At 35.8% G+C, this 20824-nt stretch overlaps 1 protein-coding gene across 9 annotated transcripts in view; it reads right to left on the reverse strand.

Moving 5' to 3' along the window:
• Window positions 1-4651: 4651 nt before the first annotated feature.
• Window positions 4652-20824, reverse strand: part of LOC306990083 (cadherin-18) — a 267205-nt gene continuing 251032 nt past the window's right edge. For all 9 annotated transcript variants that reach the window (XM_079596387.1, XM_079596385.1, XM_079596383.1 and 6 more), the window contains 2 exons: window positions 9261-9512; window positions 4652-5505 (listed from right to left, as the gene is read on the reverse strand). In XM_079596387.1, coding sequence (XP_079452513.1) covers window positions 4952-5505; window positions 9261-9512 — 806 coding nt within the window. In that variant the 3' untranslated portion in view covers window positions 4652-4951. The remainder of the gene's footprint in view (window positions 5506-9260; window positions 9513-20824) is intronic.

The raw sequence follows: 20824 nt of genomic DNA on the forward strand, positions 1-20824 counted from the left end.
TATGTTTATGCGTGTTTGTGTGTGAGCTCCTACAAAAAAAAAAAAGACTTTAATAACTTCCTCCCTTCCCCAGTTTGAAACAGAAATCAAACTTAAAAGGTAACATTTCTGTTGAAAGGTAGAGGCAATGTGCTTCAGAAAGCTCGCCCTTTTGAGGCCAACAGATCTAATCCCAATTTTCACGCCCGCACAGCATGACTCCCGACGTCTTGAATGCAGCGCTGAGGGCAGAGCGCATGCCTCTGGAATACCAAATTCACAAACAGAGTCTTTCGTGACATTCAATAGAACGCTGAAAGAAAGAAAATAAGGTTTGAACGTGCTACTTTTAATATAATCATTGCTTAAAGGAACAGTTCACCCAAAAATCAAAAGTCTGCTTTGTTTTTCCAGTTGAATATTTGTACACTCTTAGAAATAAAGGTTCTTTATTGGCATTGATGGTTCCTTGAAGAACCGCCAACATCTATGGAACCTTTACATTGCACAAAAGGTTTTTTTTTTTAAATAATGGAATGGGGAATTAAAGAAGTCCTATTATGCTTTTATTTACATTTTTAGTGTAATGTTTCTGTTTGAGCATGAAAAGTTCTCTCTCCAAAGCACAGTAAGCATTGATTGAACTCCCTGAAACGCCTCCATTGTAGTCTTGAGTTTTCTTCAGGGAACACGTCCCACTATTCCTCATTTAAATAATTCATGCTCAAGGCATATGCAAAAAGGGGCGTGGCCTGGTTAATTTCCATTAGTTGTGTGTTGATACTTGTGGTTATGATAAGGGGAGTGACATTTCTGAAATTGACCAATCACAACAAGGAGGGGCTTCATAGAAACAGGAACTAAACAGAGCGTTACTGACAGACAGGGAAGAGAGGAGCTGCAACAACGTCAAATATGTGAAAAGTAATGTTGAAGAATCTTCATGCAGTGGCTCTTTTTCTAACCACAATTTCTTTTTTTTCTTTTTTTTAAGATAATTGCGAATTTTTTTCTCAGAATTGTGTTTATATTTCACAATTTATTTATTTTTCTCAGAATTTCGAGATATAAACTCGCAATTGCGAGTTATAAAGTCAGAATTGTGAGATAAAAAGTCACAATTATTATATATTTTTTTTATTCTGTTGCGGAAACAAGCTTTCATAGAGCTATCAAACTCCAAAAAGGTGAGCTGTGCATGGGATTGCTTTGTGCAAGGAACCACATTTTCGTTTTTGGATAATTATTCCTTTAACTAGCTAAACTATAATTTTCAGTGCTGTAATTACAGTAAACAACTGTTTTCTCTGTGGAAAAACTTTTTTTTTTTTGCATTGAAATGCACCTGTGCAAAAATGATGCTGGAAGAAAAACCTGCACAGTGAAATTCAAGTAATCACAGAATCACAGAACACAAACATTAGCTGCGAGTAAAACTGCTTGTTGGATGTTATGTATCAGACTAATATCAGCATTTGGATGTTTTGTGCCTATGGATAGAACATGGATGGAACAAATATTGTATGGATTCTGCTTAAAAAAAAAGAAAGAAAAAAAAAGGTATATATATTATACATTATACATATTTAAATAAACATAGCAAATAACACCAATCTAGACACAACATAATTTGAATGCTACCTCGATACCTAGTTTTGGCCAAATTCCAAGGCATCAAATTGCACTTTGCGGTGAACGCAATCCCAGAATGCACTGCGTTGAGGAAAATACAAGATGGCAAAAAAAAAGAGAGATAAATGTTATTTGAAATATACTCAAACTTCATTCAATACTGAATAATATTTGTGTTTGCTACAACCGTACATAAGTTTGGGGTCAGTAAGATTTTTTTTAATGTTTTAAAAACTGAATTGCAAGCAAAACATATGAATACAATTTGTATTCATATTTCTGCTTAAAATTCAGCTTTTCCATCACAGGAATACATTTGAAAATGTATTTGTCAATCTAAAATTGCATAAAAGTATTAATTTCCCTTGAAACATTTTTACTGACCCCAAACTTTGAAAAAAGTGATGTAGAATGTCCAAAAAAGATGTCTAGACAGGTAGTTCACTAGCTTTTGAGAAACACCATGTTTTCTTGAGAAATAAAGTGATTGATTTCTACAGTCCGGCTCGCTGGTTGAAACGGAGCCTCATTTTGAACAAATTAGCATTTTGCTGACTCCAGAAGTTCCCGCTGTTCGCCTGAGCTCTGGCAACCTGGAGTACAGTAATAACAGTTGTTGAAGTCAAACCCAGATTTGAAACTGCTACACAAACTTTCATTCAGTCGTGTTAACAAGAAATCTCAGAGGTGATTACCAAAAGAAAACGTCTAGGTTTCTTACCGGGAAATGATAAAGAGAACAAATCAGGGGTACAGAAAGAGGAAAGCGTGACACTAGCATAACTACTCAAGCAGAAAGTACAGCCTGTCAGGATCTCACACACACACACACACACACACACACACACACACACACACACACACACACACACACACACACACACACACACACACACACACACACACACACACACACACACACACACACACCTTCTCCCTCATGTGAAGATAAACAACACTGCATCATACCGTGATTCACAGTGAATATAACACTTGTTTGCTTTCTTAAAATATTCAAAGTGCAAATTTGTGCACACCTTTATTTATACGTACTTACTACGACTTAATAGTACACTACTAGTCAAAAACTTGGACGCACTTGACTGATTTGATGTTTTTCAATTTTGAAATTACACACACACACACACACACACACACACACACACACACACACACACACACACACACACACACACACACACACACACACACACACACACACACACACACACACACACACACTCTCTCTCTCTCTCTCTCTCTCTCTCTCTCTCTCTCTCTCTCTCTCTCTCTCTCTCTCTGACACATGCAGAAATGCTGAAATATTCATAACCTTCTCACTTCATTCATGTAGTCACTATAAACTAGGGACCCGGGGAATATGGACAGAGACTGAGAAAGTGGAAAACAGAGTGTGTATCTTCTTAAGTGTCCAATGGGAGTCCCACACTCATAAAAAATAAACAGAGTCCTGTAATCACAGTCAAAAAGCAGAACAAACTTTATCTAATGGAATCCAGTGCTCGGGTCCTAAACAGAGTGAGTTGCGTAGGCATCAAGGGGACACGCTCCAGGAGAACATGTTATTAAAGGTAGAGGCTTCATTATGCGGATTCATAACAAACATATTCTTTTGGGGAAGGAAATCCAAGATGGCTGATTACACAAGACAAATTATTATAATATACTTGTGTATCATTCAGTACATGCAAATTGTTGTTATAAATAGATAGTTCGAATTTAAAATGGACTTTTAACTTGTTTGATATGCAGTTTTATGCTTATTAGACATGTTACCTTAGCTCAATGAGGTTGCATCTAGGGAAGGCAGCGGTCTATTTAGGCTATAGACAGCGAAATACGAGCCTGTATACTATAAAGTGAGCAATTATGGAAATGTGTTATGCACAATAATTTAAATGCTTTTAGGCAGATCTGGGTTTTGAAGATGATTTTCAGTTCCACTTTCACATTAAAATTGAATGATGCAGTGGAGTAGAGAAGCCTGAAGTAACATTCAATGTGTCAGTCTAATATATACCAGTGGGAAATATAGTGTGTAGGTAATTCACTCAGTTACTTGCTTAAAAAGATATTAGGAACTTAGAAGACTATTTGATACAAATTTAAATATCACGTAAAACGGCATTGAAAAGTACCTAAAAAAACAGCAATTACCAAAAAACTGTTAAAAGTTTGGAAACATGTTTTTGAAAGAAGTCTCTCCTGCTCACCAAGGCTGCATTTATTTAAACAAAAATACTGTAAAAACAATGATAATGCAAAACATTATTTTTTATAATAAATGGATTTATGAAGTTTATTAAACCATTTATAAAATATAAATCTTTAGTTATATTATAAATGTCTTCACTGCCACTTTTGATAAATTTAATGCATCCTTGATGAATAAAAGTATGAATTTCTTTCTCTTTAAAAAAAACAAAAATCTTACCACAAATGTTTGAATGGTATCATGGTTTCCACAAAAATGTTAAGCAGCAAAAACTGTTTTCATAATTGATAATAATCAGAAATGTTTCTTGAGCAGCAAATCAGCATATTAGAATGGTTTCTGAAGGATCATGTGACACTGAAATTCTGCTGAAAATTCAGCTTTGGATCACAGGAATATATTCCTTTTTAAATGTATTCAAATAGAAAGCAATTAAAATTTAAATAGTAATAATATTTCACAATATAACTGTTTTTACTGTATTTTTTGATGAACTAAATGAGAGACATTTGATTTTTTATGTTTCCAAAACTTTTACATACTGTGTATATATAATGTTTTAATTCAAACAAATAAAATTATTAAATATTCAGTGTTCATTGTTTCTAAAAAATATATATTTGTGGTGTATATCTAAAATGTCTAAATGTTTGAATTTTCCTAAGGCACCAACAAGAATCATAAATAAAAAATATTTGTGATCACTTTTTTTTTTAACCAATACACAGATCCAGTAGAAAGAAGGATAGATAGATAGATAGATAGATAGATAGATAAAAGTGAAGGATGACTTCATGTATATTTATGTGTCAGGAATTCAGGACTTTATTGAGCAATAAAAAATATACACCAGTTAAAATAGTTTCCTTATTTCCATTAGTTTTTTTTATTCTTTTTTGCTTGATTTTCTTTCAAAACCCTTCTTGTCTTGTTGGGATTCAGAGCTCCGAACATCCAAAAGAAATGAGAGAAAAGGCATCCAGTCTGACGTCACAGCGTCTCGTTGTGTTGATGAAACCATGACGGCGGATGTCGAAAAAGAGCAGGACTTCAATTTTTTTCCACTGTTGTTCGTTCACAGTTTCCTCCGACATTGACAAATACTTATGTCTGCTTCTCCGACTCTGCCTTTTCAGTGGATTCAGACGCCGTTTCAACTTCCTCTCCGTAAAGTTCTGCTATTTTTTCAAATTTTGGACCCCAGTCCTCCAGGGAGTTGTAGTCCAGTTCGGAATGTGCTCCAGCTGACCCGAGCGAGCTGACAGAGCCTGCTGGTGACCCCTGACCCTCGTAGGCGTAGGTCTGTAAAGAATCATAGGGCGGGACGCTAGTGTCCTGATCCGCCTCGTCCACCCTCTGTTTGATGAACTCCCCGACGTCCGTCTGCTCGTCTGTGTCCAGGGACGAGGGGCTGAGGCGGCCGCGGGCCGGTCTCCGTGAGGACCACGGCCGGATGCACTCGGGCCGGACGTCCCGGCGAAACTTGAGTTCCTCTGCGGCAGCTGGGTTGCGGAGAGCGATGATGTCAAAGGCCTCGGTGTCCTCCTCCCCGCCTCCTTCGTCATCATACGTCACGACGTTCTCACGGATGTCCTCCTCCGAGATGATCAACGGCTCTTTCTTGCTTCGCCGCAACGTAATGAACAGAATCACGATGGCTGTGAGGAGCAAGAAGAATACTGCTAATTATATCAAATAAAACTGCTTAATATTCATAAACATGATGCTTCTCATTACATAAACAAACAGTTCTGAAAAATAAAGAGCAATATGATTAAAATATATGCATTGGTTGATGAGAAAAGGCTGATATTATATCCAACACCATTGTATTTATTAAGTATCATCGGGAGCTGTGGGAAATGTTGAAGGTGCATACCATATTCATGTCAAGTACCGGAAAACTGAAACAATAAATAAATAAAAATGATTCATCAATGTTATTAACACTGAATAATTTCTCCAGGGAACGCTCCCCCATTACAGCAAACGCGTCACGCAGCCGGAGACGTGCGAAACGTCAGCGGGATAAGGGAAAAGCAGGTGTGAAGCATCGTCACTGCATGAACAAGCAAACACATCAGGGCCAGAGATCAGAGCGGATGAATTATGATTCTTTCATTTCCCATTCGAATGGAAAGAGAGCCACGATAAATGAACAGCAAGTCAATATCACACATTAGTCTAGATGAGCTTTGACTTCACTGATACACTATTAGCTGACACGACTACAGGTTTACGAAAGCACTTCTAACACTGTCTGTACACACGTGGAACATATCTCAACAATATTAAGCACAACTTATGTGTGATATAAAGTTTCACAGAGGACTATTTGATCGGACAGAAGGTAAAATCCATAGAAAACTCTTAAAATGAAATGAATAAATAGTCATGAAAAGTAAAAAAATAATAATAAATATACTAATATATATATATATATCATGTTTTTTTATAATTATTTTAAAAAAGCAACAACTATTTTAATAATTAAATAATTAAAAATGTATAGGCTACATGTATGATTCATGTAGGATATATAGCCTAAAAGTGCATAATTTTATTTGATATATATAAAGTGCATATATATTTTTTTATATATAATTTCTAATATATATATATATTATATATATACACACATATATATTAGAAATTATTAGGGCTGTAACGATTAATCGCGATTAATCGAAATCCAAAATAAAAGTTTGTGTTTACATAATATATGTGTGTGTATTGTGTATAATTATTTTGTATATATAAATACACACACATGCATGTATATATTTGAGAAATATTTGCATTTATATACTGCATATATATTTTTATATGATTTATATTATATGTACATATAACTATTTTATATATAAATAACAAATTTTTATTAAATATATACATGCATGTGTGTGTATTTATATATACAAAATAATTATACACAATACACACACATATATTATGTAAACACAAACTTTTATTTTGGATTTCGATTAATCGCGATTAATCGTTACAGCCCTAGAAATTATATATATATATATATATATATATATATATATATATATATATAAAATACAATAATATATATTATATATATATATATATATATATATATATATATATATATATATATATATATATATCTTAGCTCTGGTACTTATCTACCATCTTATCTTATAAATATAATGATTAAACTAAGAATGCAAGTCATTTTGATAATTCTGGTAGTAGACAGAAAGATCACGAAACATATTGCACGCTGTTGTATGAATATTGCATAGCAGCAACACACCATTGTGCTGATACACACAACGCAAAAAGTGACACATTCTGTTCAGTGTTTGCTAACAAACGAGTAGCTCTCACTTCCCTCGATGTAATCAGCTCTGCTAAAGCCAGCAAATCTACGAAGCAGATTTGTGGAGTGGAAGGAGGGAGATTTTATCAACAAGTAGATTTTACCAGGAGCAAACAGAGCCGTGTTTGAGCGGGGATGTGCAGAACAAAGCTAGCGCAACATGTAGCACGACGTTCAGAACTATATTTAGCCGCGGCAGCTGCTAGGGTGAGTGCTGGAAATCTCTCTGGCTTTTGTAAAGGAGACAGCATCACAGCCGCGAGGTGAGACCTAACCCATCTATGCATCCAGGGCCGGAGAGAGGGAGGAGAGAGGGCAGAGAGGAAGAGGTGGTAATGCGCTCATGGATGTCTGCATGAGAGAGAAGCCGATTACATATGCTGCTCACTTTCTTGAACTCGCACCTTTAAAACAAACCTGTCAGCAGCGCACACTCACTCTCTCTCTCACTCCTGTTTGCAGATTGCACTGCTTTTCCTCACATCTGTTGTTCCGCTGCTCGACATTTACCGTGACCAATTCTGTAAAATATGCTTCACTTTTGTAACCTTTCTTTAGTCCCACTATCCACCGGTTGGGCTACTGAGAAGTATATATATATAAATTTATATTAGGGCTGTGAAACGATTAATCGCGATTAATCGCATCCAAAATAAAAGTTTGTGTTTACATAATAAATGTGTGTGTACTGTGTATAATTATTGTGTATATATAAATACACACACGTGCATGTATATATTTAAGAAAAATGTGTTATTTATATATAAAATATTTATATTTATATATAATATAAATTATATATAAATCTATATATACATGCAAATATTTCTATACAAGCATGTGTGTGTATTTATATATATAAAATAATTATACACAGTACACACACATTTATTATGTAAACACAAACTTTTATTTTGGATGCGATAAATCGTTTAATATGCACGCACATGCACACACACACACAGTCTGGTTCGCTATATGGATGTAATGATTTTTATTCTGGCCCTACTCCTAAACCTACTGTACCCATCACACAAAACATCCTGCATTTAAAAAAAAAATTATTTACTATGTTTATTAACCCATTTCCCTCACCTATGTAGGTGATCACAGGTTTTACAACACACCTTCTGCACGCACACACACGCACACACACACACACACACACACACGCGCACACACACACACACACACACACACACACACACACACACACACACACACACACACACACACACACACACACACACTAGAAATGTGTTGGCTAGATTCTACTACTGTAGAGAATATTTAATTGACTGGATTATAACTATATTATACGGTCATCATGATGTTCATTTATTCATGCTTTCATATAATCTGTAGTCATACTGCCCGGCACTACCTGCCCCGCTGTGAACACTACAGCATTCATCAATGTTTTGTTCATGACATTTTGATGCGGTCACGACCCTTCACCTGCTGTTATGGGACCCATCAAATCCTTTAAGTACGCCCCTTACTTTTGATCCGCAGGTTTAAAAGGTGAAAGATGAAAAGTCAAGAGTTAAACAGGGCTGGATCATGTGGAATTAGGACAATGAATGCCAGAATCCTGCTGTGAATACTAAACACGGGAAAGGTGATAAATGGGCAACAGTTGAAGAAAACCAACCTCCATTTGATGTACCTACACACACATTACATTTGTTTATTTATAATTCTTCATTATTCAATTCTATTACATTAATTAATATTTATTATATTTTTATTCACTATATTTTTTCCATTTAATAGAATTGAATATTAAAGATGGTATATAAATAATGTTTAGATATAAATAAGTAAATATAAAAAATAGTAAATAATGTTTAATAATAAAATATAATATGGTATATAATTAAAAAAAATATATATAAATACATAATAAAAAATATATACAGTAATGTTTAATCCATTACATATGAACAGCATCACTTATATTCTCATAAACAATTGTGGTCAGAATTATTGGCACCCCTGGTAAATGGCTGCAAGATAAATATGTTGATATGTTCTCAGGCGTGATTTCCGGGTTGAACTCACCCAGTAAGATGAGCACACAGAGCAGGATGGCTATCAGAGCGCCCGTGCTGAGCCCTGCGGACGAGAGAAACGCGTCACCCTGGCAGATCTTCAGTCTGGTGCCTCTCTGGCAGGAACACACCCGGAGCGTGAGGGTACTGGTGCTGCTCTGGACGGGCTCCCCGTCATCCCACACCACCACCGGGAGCTCGTACAGTTCCTGGGTCAGTCTGTGGAACCTCCTCCGTCTGGCGATGATGTTGGCAGTGCTGTCTGCGGACAGAGACACAATTAATGACTCACTGAGATATCAGATGGCTTCAGAGGAAATATTTGGTTTATATTGCTTTTTGAAACTTGACATCTGTTGCTTAATGGAAAAAATCCACATGATTTTAAACTTTAAATAGGAAGTAAAAAGTGACAGACTTTAATTTGTTTCCTATGTTATATATCTATATATATATATATATATATATATATATATATATATATACATGTATATATTTTTTTACTTTTCAAATGCATTTTACTGCTTTATGCTTGTCCCAGACCAAGACTCTTGATCCTAAAACATGGAATATGAATTTTTGAATAATAAAAAAGAATGAAAAAAAAAAAACGAAAAAAAAAAAAAAACATGATCATCTAAAGAAAGTGTCAAATAACCATTGCCAGTATTTGTGTGAAAATTAATAATATATAATTATTATAATTATATTATAATATAATTATAAATATTTTATTGTGCGTCATTTTACAATAAGCTATACAGCAATTGTGTCAAATTGTAGAATTTGTTTTTCATATTTTTGTATTTGGATACATAAAATGCTATTAAATAAGTCCTGTAGATAATATTATTAGTTGATAGAAATGACTTTAGGCATTAGTTTTAAATGCCCTTTCTACCAACGTCACTTACTACTAAACTAGATGTAGAAATTATATGTGTTGTTTAAGAAAAATAAGGGTTCAGACAAAATGTCATACTCTCTAATGGACATTAGATAAAAAAAAAATGTGAGTGAGCTTATTGACTAAAAGTACAGAGGCAACAGTCGAAGAAACACAAAAGGCTAATAATTATTATCAGAACAATGAGCAATTGAATTGAAATGAAAATGAATTAAAAGATGAAAACTAGGAAAATCCAAGGGTGAAAAGCAGAAGTAATGAGAAGAGTGATAACAGATGAGAATAAATACACAGACACAGAGAATAAGAGGAAAAACAGAGAGGGAGAAAGAGGGCAGATAAGAGATCATTATATTAAATTAGTCTGGTTTGAGCACAGGCCACTCTCGTTGAGGCTCTCTGCCTCGGTGTGTGCCATTTCAGAGCATTTAGGAGCCCCATTCCCACAGATGGGCTTTTAATGGGAGAACTCGCATTCCCTGAGCCTCTGTCTAATACTGGCCGCCTACAGCGCAGCGAGTAACGCTCTTAACCCGAGAATCAACCTAATGAGCCTCTATCTCGCTCTTTCTGAACTTCACATCCTCCAGCAATCCTTACCTTTCTAAGCATTTTGAGTGAGGGATGCTGGACGGACGAGGATAAGGGGAAATCAAATGAAACGGAGCAGCATATGAGTCAGAGTGAGTGAGCGAGTGAGAGAGAGAGAGAGAGAGAGAGAGAGAGAGAGAGAGAGAGAGAGAGAGAGAGAGAGAGAGAGAGAGAGAGAGAGAGAGAGAGAGAGAGGGGTGGGGGGTGGGGGGGGCATGGCAGATCTGTTGATCAGAAATCCAGAATGATTCAATAGATTTTCACCTTTTAAAATGAAATCAAATTCATTATAATGCAATATTATGTGTGATGGGACTTATAATAATATAATTTTGTAAACTATAGAGCTATTTACATTTTTTGTCAGTGATTACATCGACGCAACATACGTAGGTGCCGAAAAGTGTATTGAGTGAGTCACTGAATCATTCATTCAACGATTAAAAAACACACTGGCTGCGTCCGAAAGCTTCACTTCCTGTCTCCCGACATACACTCCTTCATCTGATCGATTTTCAAAGGCAGCAGACATATCTTCACTGCCTTTGATATCCCAGATGTATGTAAATGTATGTTTTTGACCAAAGTTTTCCACTTCTGATATAATTTCTAGTGAGAAATTACTATTAAAGTAATTAAATATTCGCTTAGTTATGACCAAAGCTCGCTCTATTTTTGCTGTATAGATCATTAAACCGTTTCGTTGCCTCAGAAGTCTGTCCGAAATCAGTTTCGAGAGGTATACTTTCTAGCACAAACGCTGCCTATAAAGCCATTGCCTGATAGGGGAGCGAGGCAACACGTCAGCTGCCTAAGTTTCCGGACGCAGCCAATATATCATTCAGGAATGTCTTTCGGAGTGAACTATGAATCATTCGTCCAACATTCAGTAACGCCACAGTGTTGCTCGGAGATGCTCAGCGGTTCATTCTGCTGTTGCTCGTTTGAAACTATTTTCGTGGCAATTCAAAAATCGACAAAGTTGGCATGGGACATCCTGTCACGCTCCACAATGATCCAGTGATCCAATTAATTCCGAATGGACAAAAATCAAGTCCCGCCCTTCATTTTTCTTGTTCGAAAAGGCATTTCACTGACAGATAAATGTAACAATAGGAAAGAAAAGATGATCGCAACTAAAAATATATTAATATTAGTAAATCAATGTATTGTAGTGTTATCCTATTGCTTTTCGCCACTCATAAGCATCGATAAGACATGATCACATTACTTGACAGCTACTTTTACTGCTTTATATCATGGATATGCACGTACATATGGAGTTTAACATGGATATGTGCATTTCCGCCTGCACACATATGGGAACGTCAGAAGCTGCTATCTGTCTCGCTGCTACGAAAAACATTCCCTGCCAGCGCAACATTAAATACCTGCAGAGACACCAAAAGCTCTCGCTCCTGGCACCCAACTGTGTCCCATAAACAATCACAGAGACACACTACAGAGAACACGCTTTTATAAACAATATGCTGTCTGTAATACAGGTTCATGATATATATATATAAAAGTGAGAGCGAGAGGAATCTGAAGGCTGAAATCTACTCCCTAATGAATCTGAAGTAAACATCTTGTTTATGGCAGACAATACATGACACATGAAATCTTGCTCACAGGGGTCAGAAACACAAGAATTTCAAAAGAGGCTCTGCGTTATTTTTTTTCAGTCTTCACAACTCAATTTTCTTGACCTAGAGGTAACAAAAACCATTTTAAGTGCAATAATAGTATAATATATAATATTAATAATAAAATAATATAATTATTATATATAATTATTTAAATCTATACATATTTATTTATTAAGTACATTTATTTAAAAACTTTGAACAGGGAATAAGCCTTGAGAGAGAAAATGAAAAAAATATGAGAAAAGACAAACAAAAAATAGAAATAATTCAATAATGATAATTTAAAATGAGTAAATAAAGTTCTGAGTAAAATGAGTACCGGTAAATAAAGTTCCTCTGATCTGAAGATCTGATACAGTTCTCAGAGTTCCACATCTTACGTCATGTATTATTTGATTTGATTTCAAAGGTTATGATGACTCTGATTCCAATTTTATTGAGGTTGATGGTAAATGGTTTATATATGGTTAGAAATTATATGCCTTCATAAATAAATGCAAAAATCCAAGAAAATCAAATGCAGGCAGTGAATATTGGCCCTTAATGGGAAAGTTTAATTTCACATTGCACACTCGTGAATTCCCACAACAACAAATAAACTTCTAACCAGTGAAGACTTGCAATCAATAAATCGTTTCCCAAATGATGCTTATAACAAATAAACGGAAAGAAGTTGTAGCTCTGTAGCGAAACGTTTGCGTCTCGGTTTCTGCTGACGTGTGGTCCTCACCCGCTGGTGGCTGACAGCACGCTGTCTCTAATTGCACCGCAACACTGCTCAAACTGACACGTGAGAGAATAAGCTGTATGTTCAGGACACAAAAACAGACTGAAACCACCACAATTTCACATCTGTCAACATCTCAGTCCTGAAAACAACCGACCTACAGCTGATATGAGGGAAAATGGGTCTGATCACACACAACGTTTCCATTTCCTTTAAGGCGAGACACTACAGGTGAATAGGGTAAACATTTAACTAGCAGATATCACCATGAAACTTTACCAGTTGATTACCTACATTAAGATGAGAAAAAAATGTATTACAAGTTTTCTGTAATTTAATATTTAAATATGCAAATTAGGCAATATCTAATTAAATATGCGCTAATTTGCATATATAAAAAAAACATCTGAGTATTGGATAAAGCTAGGTTAAAAATATATTATTTTCATTGTGTTCACATATTAGATGGAAAAAAAACTACAGAGGGATTTATGGATATCTACTTTTGTTATCCTGTAAATCAGAATATACTGTAGCCTTAAAAAAATTATTTTCGCCATATTTTTTGGAATAAAATGTTATATACATCAGGCTAGGAATAATATATTTACAAATCCCTCTGTAAATGTCTTCATAATATAACTAGGTACAAGACTGGAAAGTTTGGTGTATATAGGTGCTACTGAAGTGGGGATTTCGGACTTGGAGAATGAGAGAAAAGTAATTTTGAGAAAACAGGCTTTAAAGATTTATCATCAGCCAATGAGATTGGCAATTAAGCCCTTTTACTGTCACGATTGGTTGCTGATAAAAAGGAAATGACCATATTTGGATCCGACAGCACTGTACAGCAGAGAGAGAGCTTTCCAGCGGTGTGTGTGATGACAGAGAGCAGACAGCGATCGCGGAGCAGCGGGATGATTTATAACGCCAACTTTTGTTGAATTTATGAGAAATCGACAGACGCAAACAGACAAAGTGTACTAAAATAAAGACCTAAATGTGTATTTCTGACTTTTTTCACCACAAGTCTGAAAGAAGATATGTTATTGAAGACAAATATCCAAAAATCTCAAAATTGACCAGTAAACCCCCCCCGATGTTTTTGTCTGCCGTGTCTCGCCTTAAAGGAATACATATCCCTGCATATGCAAATGAGGTGCTCAGTGATTGGTGGCTAGCACTCCATAGCCAATTAATTCTTATTCGATTTGCTGCTTCACTCAGCTCCGTCAAAAGGCTCATTTAAGACGTCAAGCGTCTTGCGATGTCATTCAGCTCTTCCTCACAATCTACACAAGCAAAGACAAAGATCAAGTTTGAGTTATTTGTTGCAGATTAAGCGGATGCTTTTGAAACACTTGTGCTTTTACAGGATGAATATAAAGAACAAGCAATCTAACATTCTTATCATTTCATTACTCAGCGCAAACAATACAAACTAATATTCAAGCTCCCAACTATAGGCTGTTGCAGAATATCGCACAAAACTGGTCTTTTCGTTCATATTTAAGTCGAAGTGGGGCAAACAGCCACCCCGTGGTGAGCAGGAGGTCACAGGGTCCACATCTTTGCCCACTTCAGCAGAAAAAGGGCCATTTTGATTTTATTTGATAAGAATTCTGTCATTTCTATCATTAGCTTCTGAACAGGTGAGTTGATGAAAAAAAATGCTTACTACACAACTGTTTGCCAGGCGCTTGGTGTGCATGTTGTTTCTCGGCTCAATATTTACACGCTTGTTTTAAGTCCATCTTCTTGAATCATTTATCCTTGTCAGAAGCAGTCTGTATGCAACACAGTTTGTGCACTTGCAGCAAAGAATTTACTCAGGACAGTTTATGTGGTGCCTGTTGTGGAAAGCACAAAGTTTGTATGGCTGATACACAAGGTTAGGGATCTGAAAAAAATGCACGCATAAAATATTACAACTCTGGTGCATAATTCATCCTGCCTCATTTGTTCATGAATAAAATCTAAAACACCTTGTTGGAGATTTATTTCTCGAAGTCAACAGACTTTTCGAAACATTTTCCCATATGCGATAAAACAGGCGGGAGAAATACCATTGACTGATCGACATACACTGTAGGACCAGATCACTGTAGGACCAGAACCACAATCTAGCAACCCAACAGAACACCTTAGCAACCCAAAATAACACCTTAGCAACTGTTAAGTAATGTGCATAAGAGAGCACTAATTTAAAGTCAACTTGAAACGGCATTTGGACAAAATATTTCAGAGTATAAAATGAGCAACAACAATGACAACAACACAAAGTGGGAGTAATAAGTCAGATGTGAATAGCATTGCCTCTTTTTCAAGTATATTGTTATAAGCTATTTTCTCTCTGTGTTTTTATGTTTGATTAACATTAAAACCAAAAATAAAAATAAAAATCACCCACTACTGAATAACTTTTGTAACTTGGATTAACCTGTGTCATGGCAAGAGTGGCAAAAAGTTCGTTTTAGAATTACAATAAAAATGACAAAAGTACACAACAAAATGACTAAAATGTAAACTAAAACTAAAATTAAAATTATATATAATTGTATATAAAATATACTAAAATAACACTGATAACTATTTGGCTACTGGTTAACACATATATTTCTGCAGTAGAGTTTACATTATAGAAATTTTGATTGCCATTTTTACTAGAACCCTTCTATCGAGCCCAATAAAGCGTGAATGGTTGGAGTGCCAAGTGTTTGTTATAGTCCATGTTTGGTCTCTCTGATCTCAAAAAACGCCAAAACTACAGCACAGTCTGGTTAATAAGTTATCAAAGAACTGAAATAAAGTATTAAATAGAATTAGAAAATATCTAAGCAACAAGGCATTCCCTAACCTCAGTATCTCCCCTGATTCATTTTTCCCCTTAAACAACTAAAGAATAAAAAAAACTAAAAAACAGACTAAAATGATCATCTTGAAGCAATAAAAAAACAGCTTTCACTGGGAAAACAGCCATGTTCTGTCACATAACAACACTTCAACCTTCACTGAAGTGGCAGCATATCTGAGTGACACTCCGACTAATTAAAATTCCCAAATATCATCAGCCTGACAGCAACAGCTTTCGACTCCTCTGATGAGGGGCTGTACTAGAAAGGTCTTTCTGTATGAAAACATGCAAAAAGATGCCTTCAGAAATCAATTGATCTATTAAAGTAACTGGGTCGTTTAGAGATCTGAGCGCTGGTTTAATTGCCTGTAAAAAAAAAATTGGAAAAGAAAATGTCATCGTGATGATTTGGCACCAGCCAAAGGATCAAGGGAAGACTTAATTATAAGTAATTTGGAAGTTTCTCTGGCCATGTTTCTTGCTCATTCAGTGTCTGTTATGAATAAATAAATACATTCTTTATAAATAAGGTTGATTCTTTATTCACACACAAATATATATATTTGCTTGAGGGCCATCTAGCTAAGGCAAACAATATGTGTGTGAATAAGAGAGAGAGAGAGAAGACATAGAAATTCCCCAAGCTCTTTTCTTTGAGTTTTACTCATGATTTCCATACTGCTAAAAAACACGGTCATTATACACAAAGATTAAGATACTTTAAAACTGTAGTTTCACAAAACACTTACTCAATCTTCAGTAATAGTTTAAAACACATCAAACAAACAACTAACAGAAAGTAACTACATTAAGCAATTTAATTTAGTTATTGATAGATAACTGACATGAAACCGCATGAAGGAAGCATGAAACGAAAGTTGTAATAGTCTTTTCTTCCCTATTGTGATATAGTATATATGAGTGAAATGACTTTAATCTACATTACCAAATTACTAAATATTTAGAATGGTTTTGTGAAATTAATACCGATTCACTGAAACGATTCAGCTCAAAATAATAATTTATTCATGATCTATTCACACAATGCGCAATATGTTGAGATTATAAGAGAATAATTGCTTAAATTTCTGTCTGTTTCTCACAAAAAGCTATCATACGAGTCCACGGACCACAACTAGTCCTCTTCTCTTTCATTATATTAAAAATACATCTTTTATCATGGTCATCTGGTCACTCATAACTCAATGTTATCTTCAGACTGTATTGCATTCCCATAATGCAGTTAGGAAATGGCCTTATGTTAACCATAATGATCATAATTACTGATAAATTACTAATTTCTCCTGTTACTTTTTGGTTTACAGTCTATCTGGTTTCCTGTCCAGACGCCCACCAACGGACTGACACCAAGGTAGTGTTAAACACTATAGAGAAGCACGTCTCTATAAAGGCCTAAAGATACGGTGTATTAAGCCGAGGGAAATAGGATGAGAGTATTTCAGAGACCGATAGGAAAGAGGAAGGATAGACAGAGTGAGAGAAACAACTAACAATGTATTGAAAGCGAATGGGTGCACTTGCAAGAGAGTGAGAAATAATGAGGTGTGGAGAAAAAAAGGGGAAAAAGTGTAAAAAGTAATAGAGATATAAGGAATAGATCACCCAAAAATTATATATATACTTTGCAAACAATACAGTTATGCAAATATACATTTGTTTATTTTATTTTTGGGTGAACTGTTCCTTTAAGATGTTTGAGTGTGTATGTGTGCAAGGGCTGAACTGATTAGCATGCAATCGAAGCGAAGATGTCATGTGTGCGTGCCTTCAGCATGTTTTTGACCATGCCATTTGTAAGCTCACTCATGAATAATACCTTTCTAATTACCAGCTCCACTACAAAGCGTAATTGACAAGAGAACATAATCAAACTGAATATCCGTGCGAGGGCCCGTCTTTGCACTCTGGGACCCTCCATCTTACATTGTTATTCACACAGAGACTGCGTTCATAAAGCAAAACGTGAACTGACAATAATTTAGTCCATTTAGCCTCCCTTTCACTGCGTACCAAATACATTTGCACCGATAAATCCAGAAATAGAGATGGAAGCAAATTATATTTATTTTGCAGCACTCGGTAATTCCACTGAACATCTTAAAAAGTCAAAGGTGGGAAAAAGTCAGTCAGTATGTTAAAATGTGTTTACTTTTCACCACTAAACAGCCATTTAGATACATAGAGTATCTAAGTGCCTTCATAAAGACCCATTTGCTCTTTTGCAGCACTTCTAAAGATGGAAAATTGGTATTATTGCTAAATTTGAAGCACTTTGGGTCTTTGTAGACAAGGAGGCTTGACTTACTCACAGTCTCTCCACAGACACAATAAGAGCAGCGCACGCCGACATCGACCACCCGTTGCAAGAGCTGATAATTCTTGGACCGGTAAACAGTGGAGTGTCCCGGTGGAGAGAGATTAAAGAGCGAAAAACTGTGTGAGAAGAGTGAGACTTGCACTGAGTACCACTTGGATAAATGAAGTAAACTCCAAACTGCAGTCGGCTTGATAGGAAAGAAGTGGAACTCACTATACTATATCTAGGGATGCACCGATCATGATTTTTCATGGCTGATTACTTTTTTTTTTACAAGCAAATTGGCCAATTCTGATAACGTTGGCAATTTGTTTCCCCCTTTGCAAATGTATTTGTTGTCTATTTGCTCGATAATAGGCAAAACCCGCCTTAAAAAAAATCTCTAGCCATTTGAAAATATAGGCAACCACCGCATTTTAATCACGATCCAAATTTGTTTTTGTTTTTGATTTAAGTTAGACGGTATAATTTCAAGATTTAAAGCAAAAACAGAATGGTCTGACTTTAGATTTGTGAAATTATGCTACATAAAACATATCTGCACAAAATAAAAACAGCAGAAGGACTGAATGAAAATGCAATTTCACTCTCTGACAGTAGGTTGCGCTTATGGAACGGAACCGCAGCAATATATCGATTTATTGGTTACCGCTGTAAGCGCTTATAAACCCTACTTTAATAGGCATTATACAGAGGTAAGAGAAAAGAGCATCAAAACGTTTCTGAAGACAGTCAGTTATAACTTCTCTCCTCCAATTAAAAATATATATTTTTCTTCCAATATTTTGAGCATTGCGAACAGTGAGCTTTTTTCAGTATCTGCTAGCACGCCTCCTCTCCTTCTTCAGCGTGTTCCATCTCTGGCCTGTGTTAACGTCCCGTTTACAGACTTTAGAATATTTCCACACAAATGAAGTTTGGGAAATTACTTCAATGCAGTTTGTTTGTATTCCGGAATAGAGATCAGCCAAAATAAAACGAAAAAACGATATTGTGGGTGATATGGATTTATTGCCCGTCAAACCGGTTCATCTCTAATATTATCCAAGTCAATCTTTCTTGCATTATCACATTGATCTGCCTCTCTTCTGTTTTCTCCAACTGATCTTGAGACATGCACAACTTTACTGTTCTCATCACAAACTTGGCATTTTATTATCACTTACTACCCCTAAAACATCCATTCTGGGTCCATCTGTTCTCAATAGTTCATGTAGATTAAAATTATGGCTGTCAATCAATTAAAAAACAAATCAGATTAATTAGATAATATGCTGATTAAATGAATCAAATGATTCATAATTGATTGTGTATGTCAATTTTTGCTCAGAAAAGCCCCTGATTGAAGATATTCTTTTGACAGTCAACTAGAGTTATTGAAATTAATGAAGATATTACTTCGGCATGCAACTGCTGCATCACTTCTTTGATTTTCAGCGACTTACACTATGAGCGACAGATTTTGAAGAAGCTATGTCAAGTTTAAATACGCTTAATATCTTAAGTCACATACATTGTGTGTTTTTCCTCCAACTGCACTGTCTAGTTGTTTAAAACTCAAGAATGAATTTTGCCTGCTCTCATGAACTAAATTGTTAACCCTAACCCTAAACTTAACAACCATAATAAAATAAATATGACATTTAAGTAAAACTTAATCAGGTATCCTTCCAAAACCAACATCAAACTCTCTTTTCCCCATTCTTTTTTCATAAACCCCTACTGGTCCAGATTTGGACCCGAGAGCAGCACTCGGATAAGAGTGGTCTCCATGGTAACCTCCAGCCTGGAGCATCGGTGCTGAGTATTGCATTAAGGCCGTCGGTTCAGGAGTTTAGGGAGCTGGTAATTCATTCGACAGCAACAGGGACTACACTACTGTGCGAGGTTAGACCCATAATCCCTCCAAAGGAATACTACAGCTTTGACAGCGAGGGACAGTGATGAGGGAAATAAACCGTGCCAACCACGCTTGAGCTGTGTATTGGAAATGGGAGGGCTGGAAGAGTGCAAAAAGTTCAACAGTCACTTTTCTCAAAGTTCACACAAGGAGCCACAGACAAGATTACTTCATGGAGGGTCCAACATTAAAAAAACAAACATATTTTAAATCAGCCTAAGCTAGTTTTCTGGTCTTATCTGGTCTGGTTTAGGGTACTATTTTTTACAGGTCAGATTGGGAGACCAGCTAAAACCAGCAAACCAACGTTGGTTTATTAAAGTCCCCCTGTGGTGAAAATCAAGCTTTTAATGTTGTTTATATGTCTATGTGGTGTATTTAATATGCTTTAAGACAAACCATGTGTAAATTCATAAGTCAGCACCATTGCTGAGTGTTTTCTTTTTAAAACGGCAGTGAACCAAAAACACGATTTTGAAATTGCCAGTGTTTCTTACGTCACAAACTACCTTGTAACCAATCACGTCAATGTGCCGGCAGGCTATAGCATTTAATTAACTGTGCTGTGAAGCAGGGGTCAAGAGCTCAAGAGAAGCAAGGTTATCCCG

Source organism: Phoxinus phoxinus (assembly GCF_949152265.1).
Source record: "Phoxinus phoxinus genome assembly, chromosome: 21".
NCBI lineage: Eukaryota > Metazoa > Chordata > Actinopteri > Cypriniformes > Leuciscidae > Phoxinus > Phoxinus phoxinus.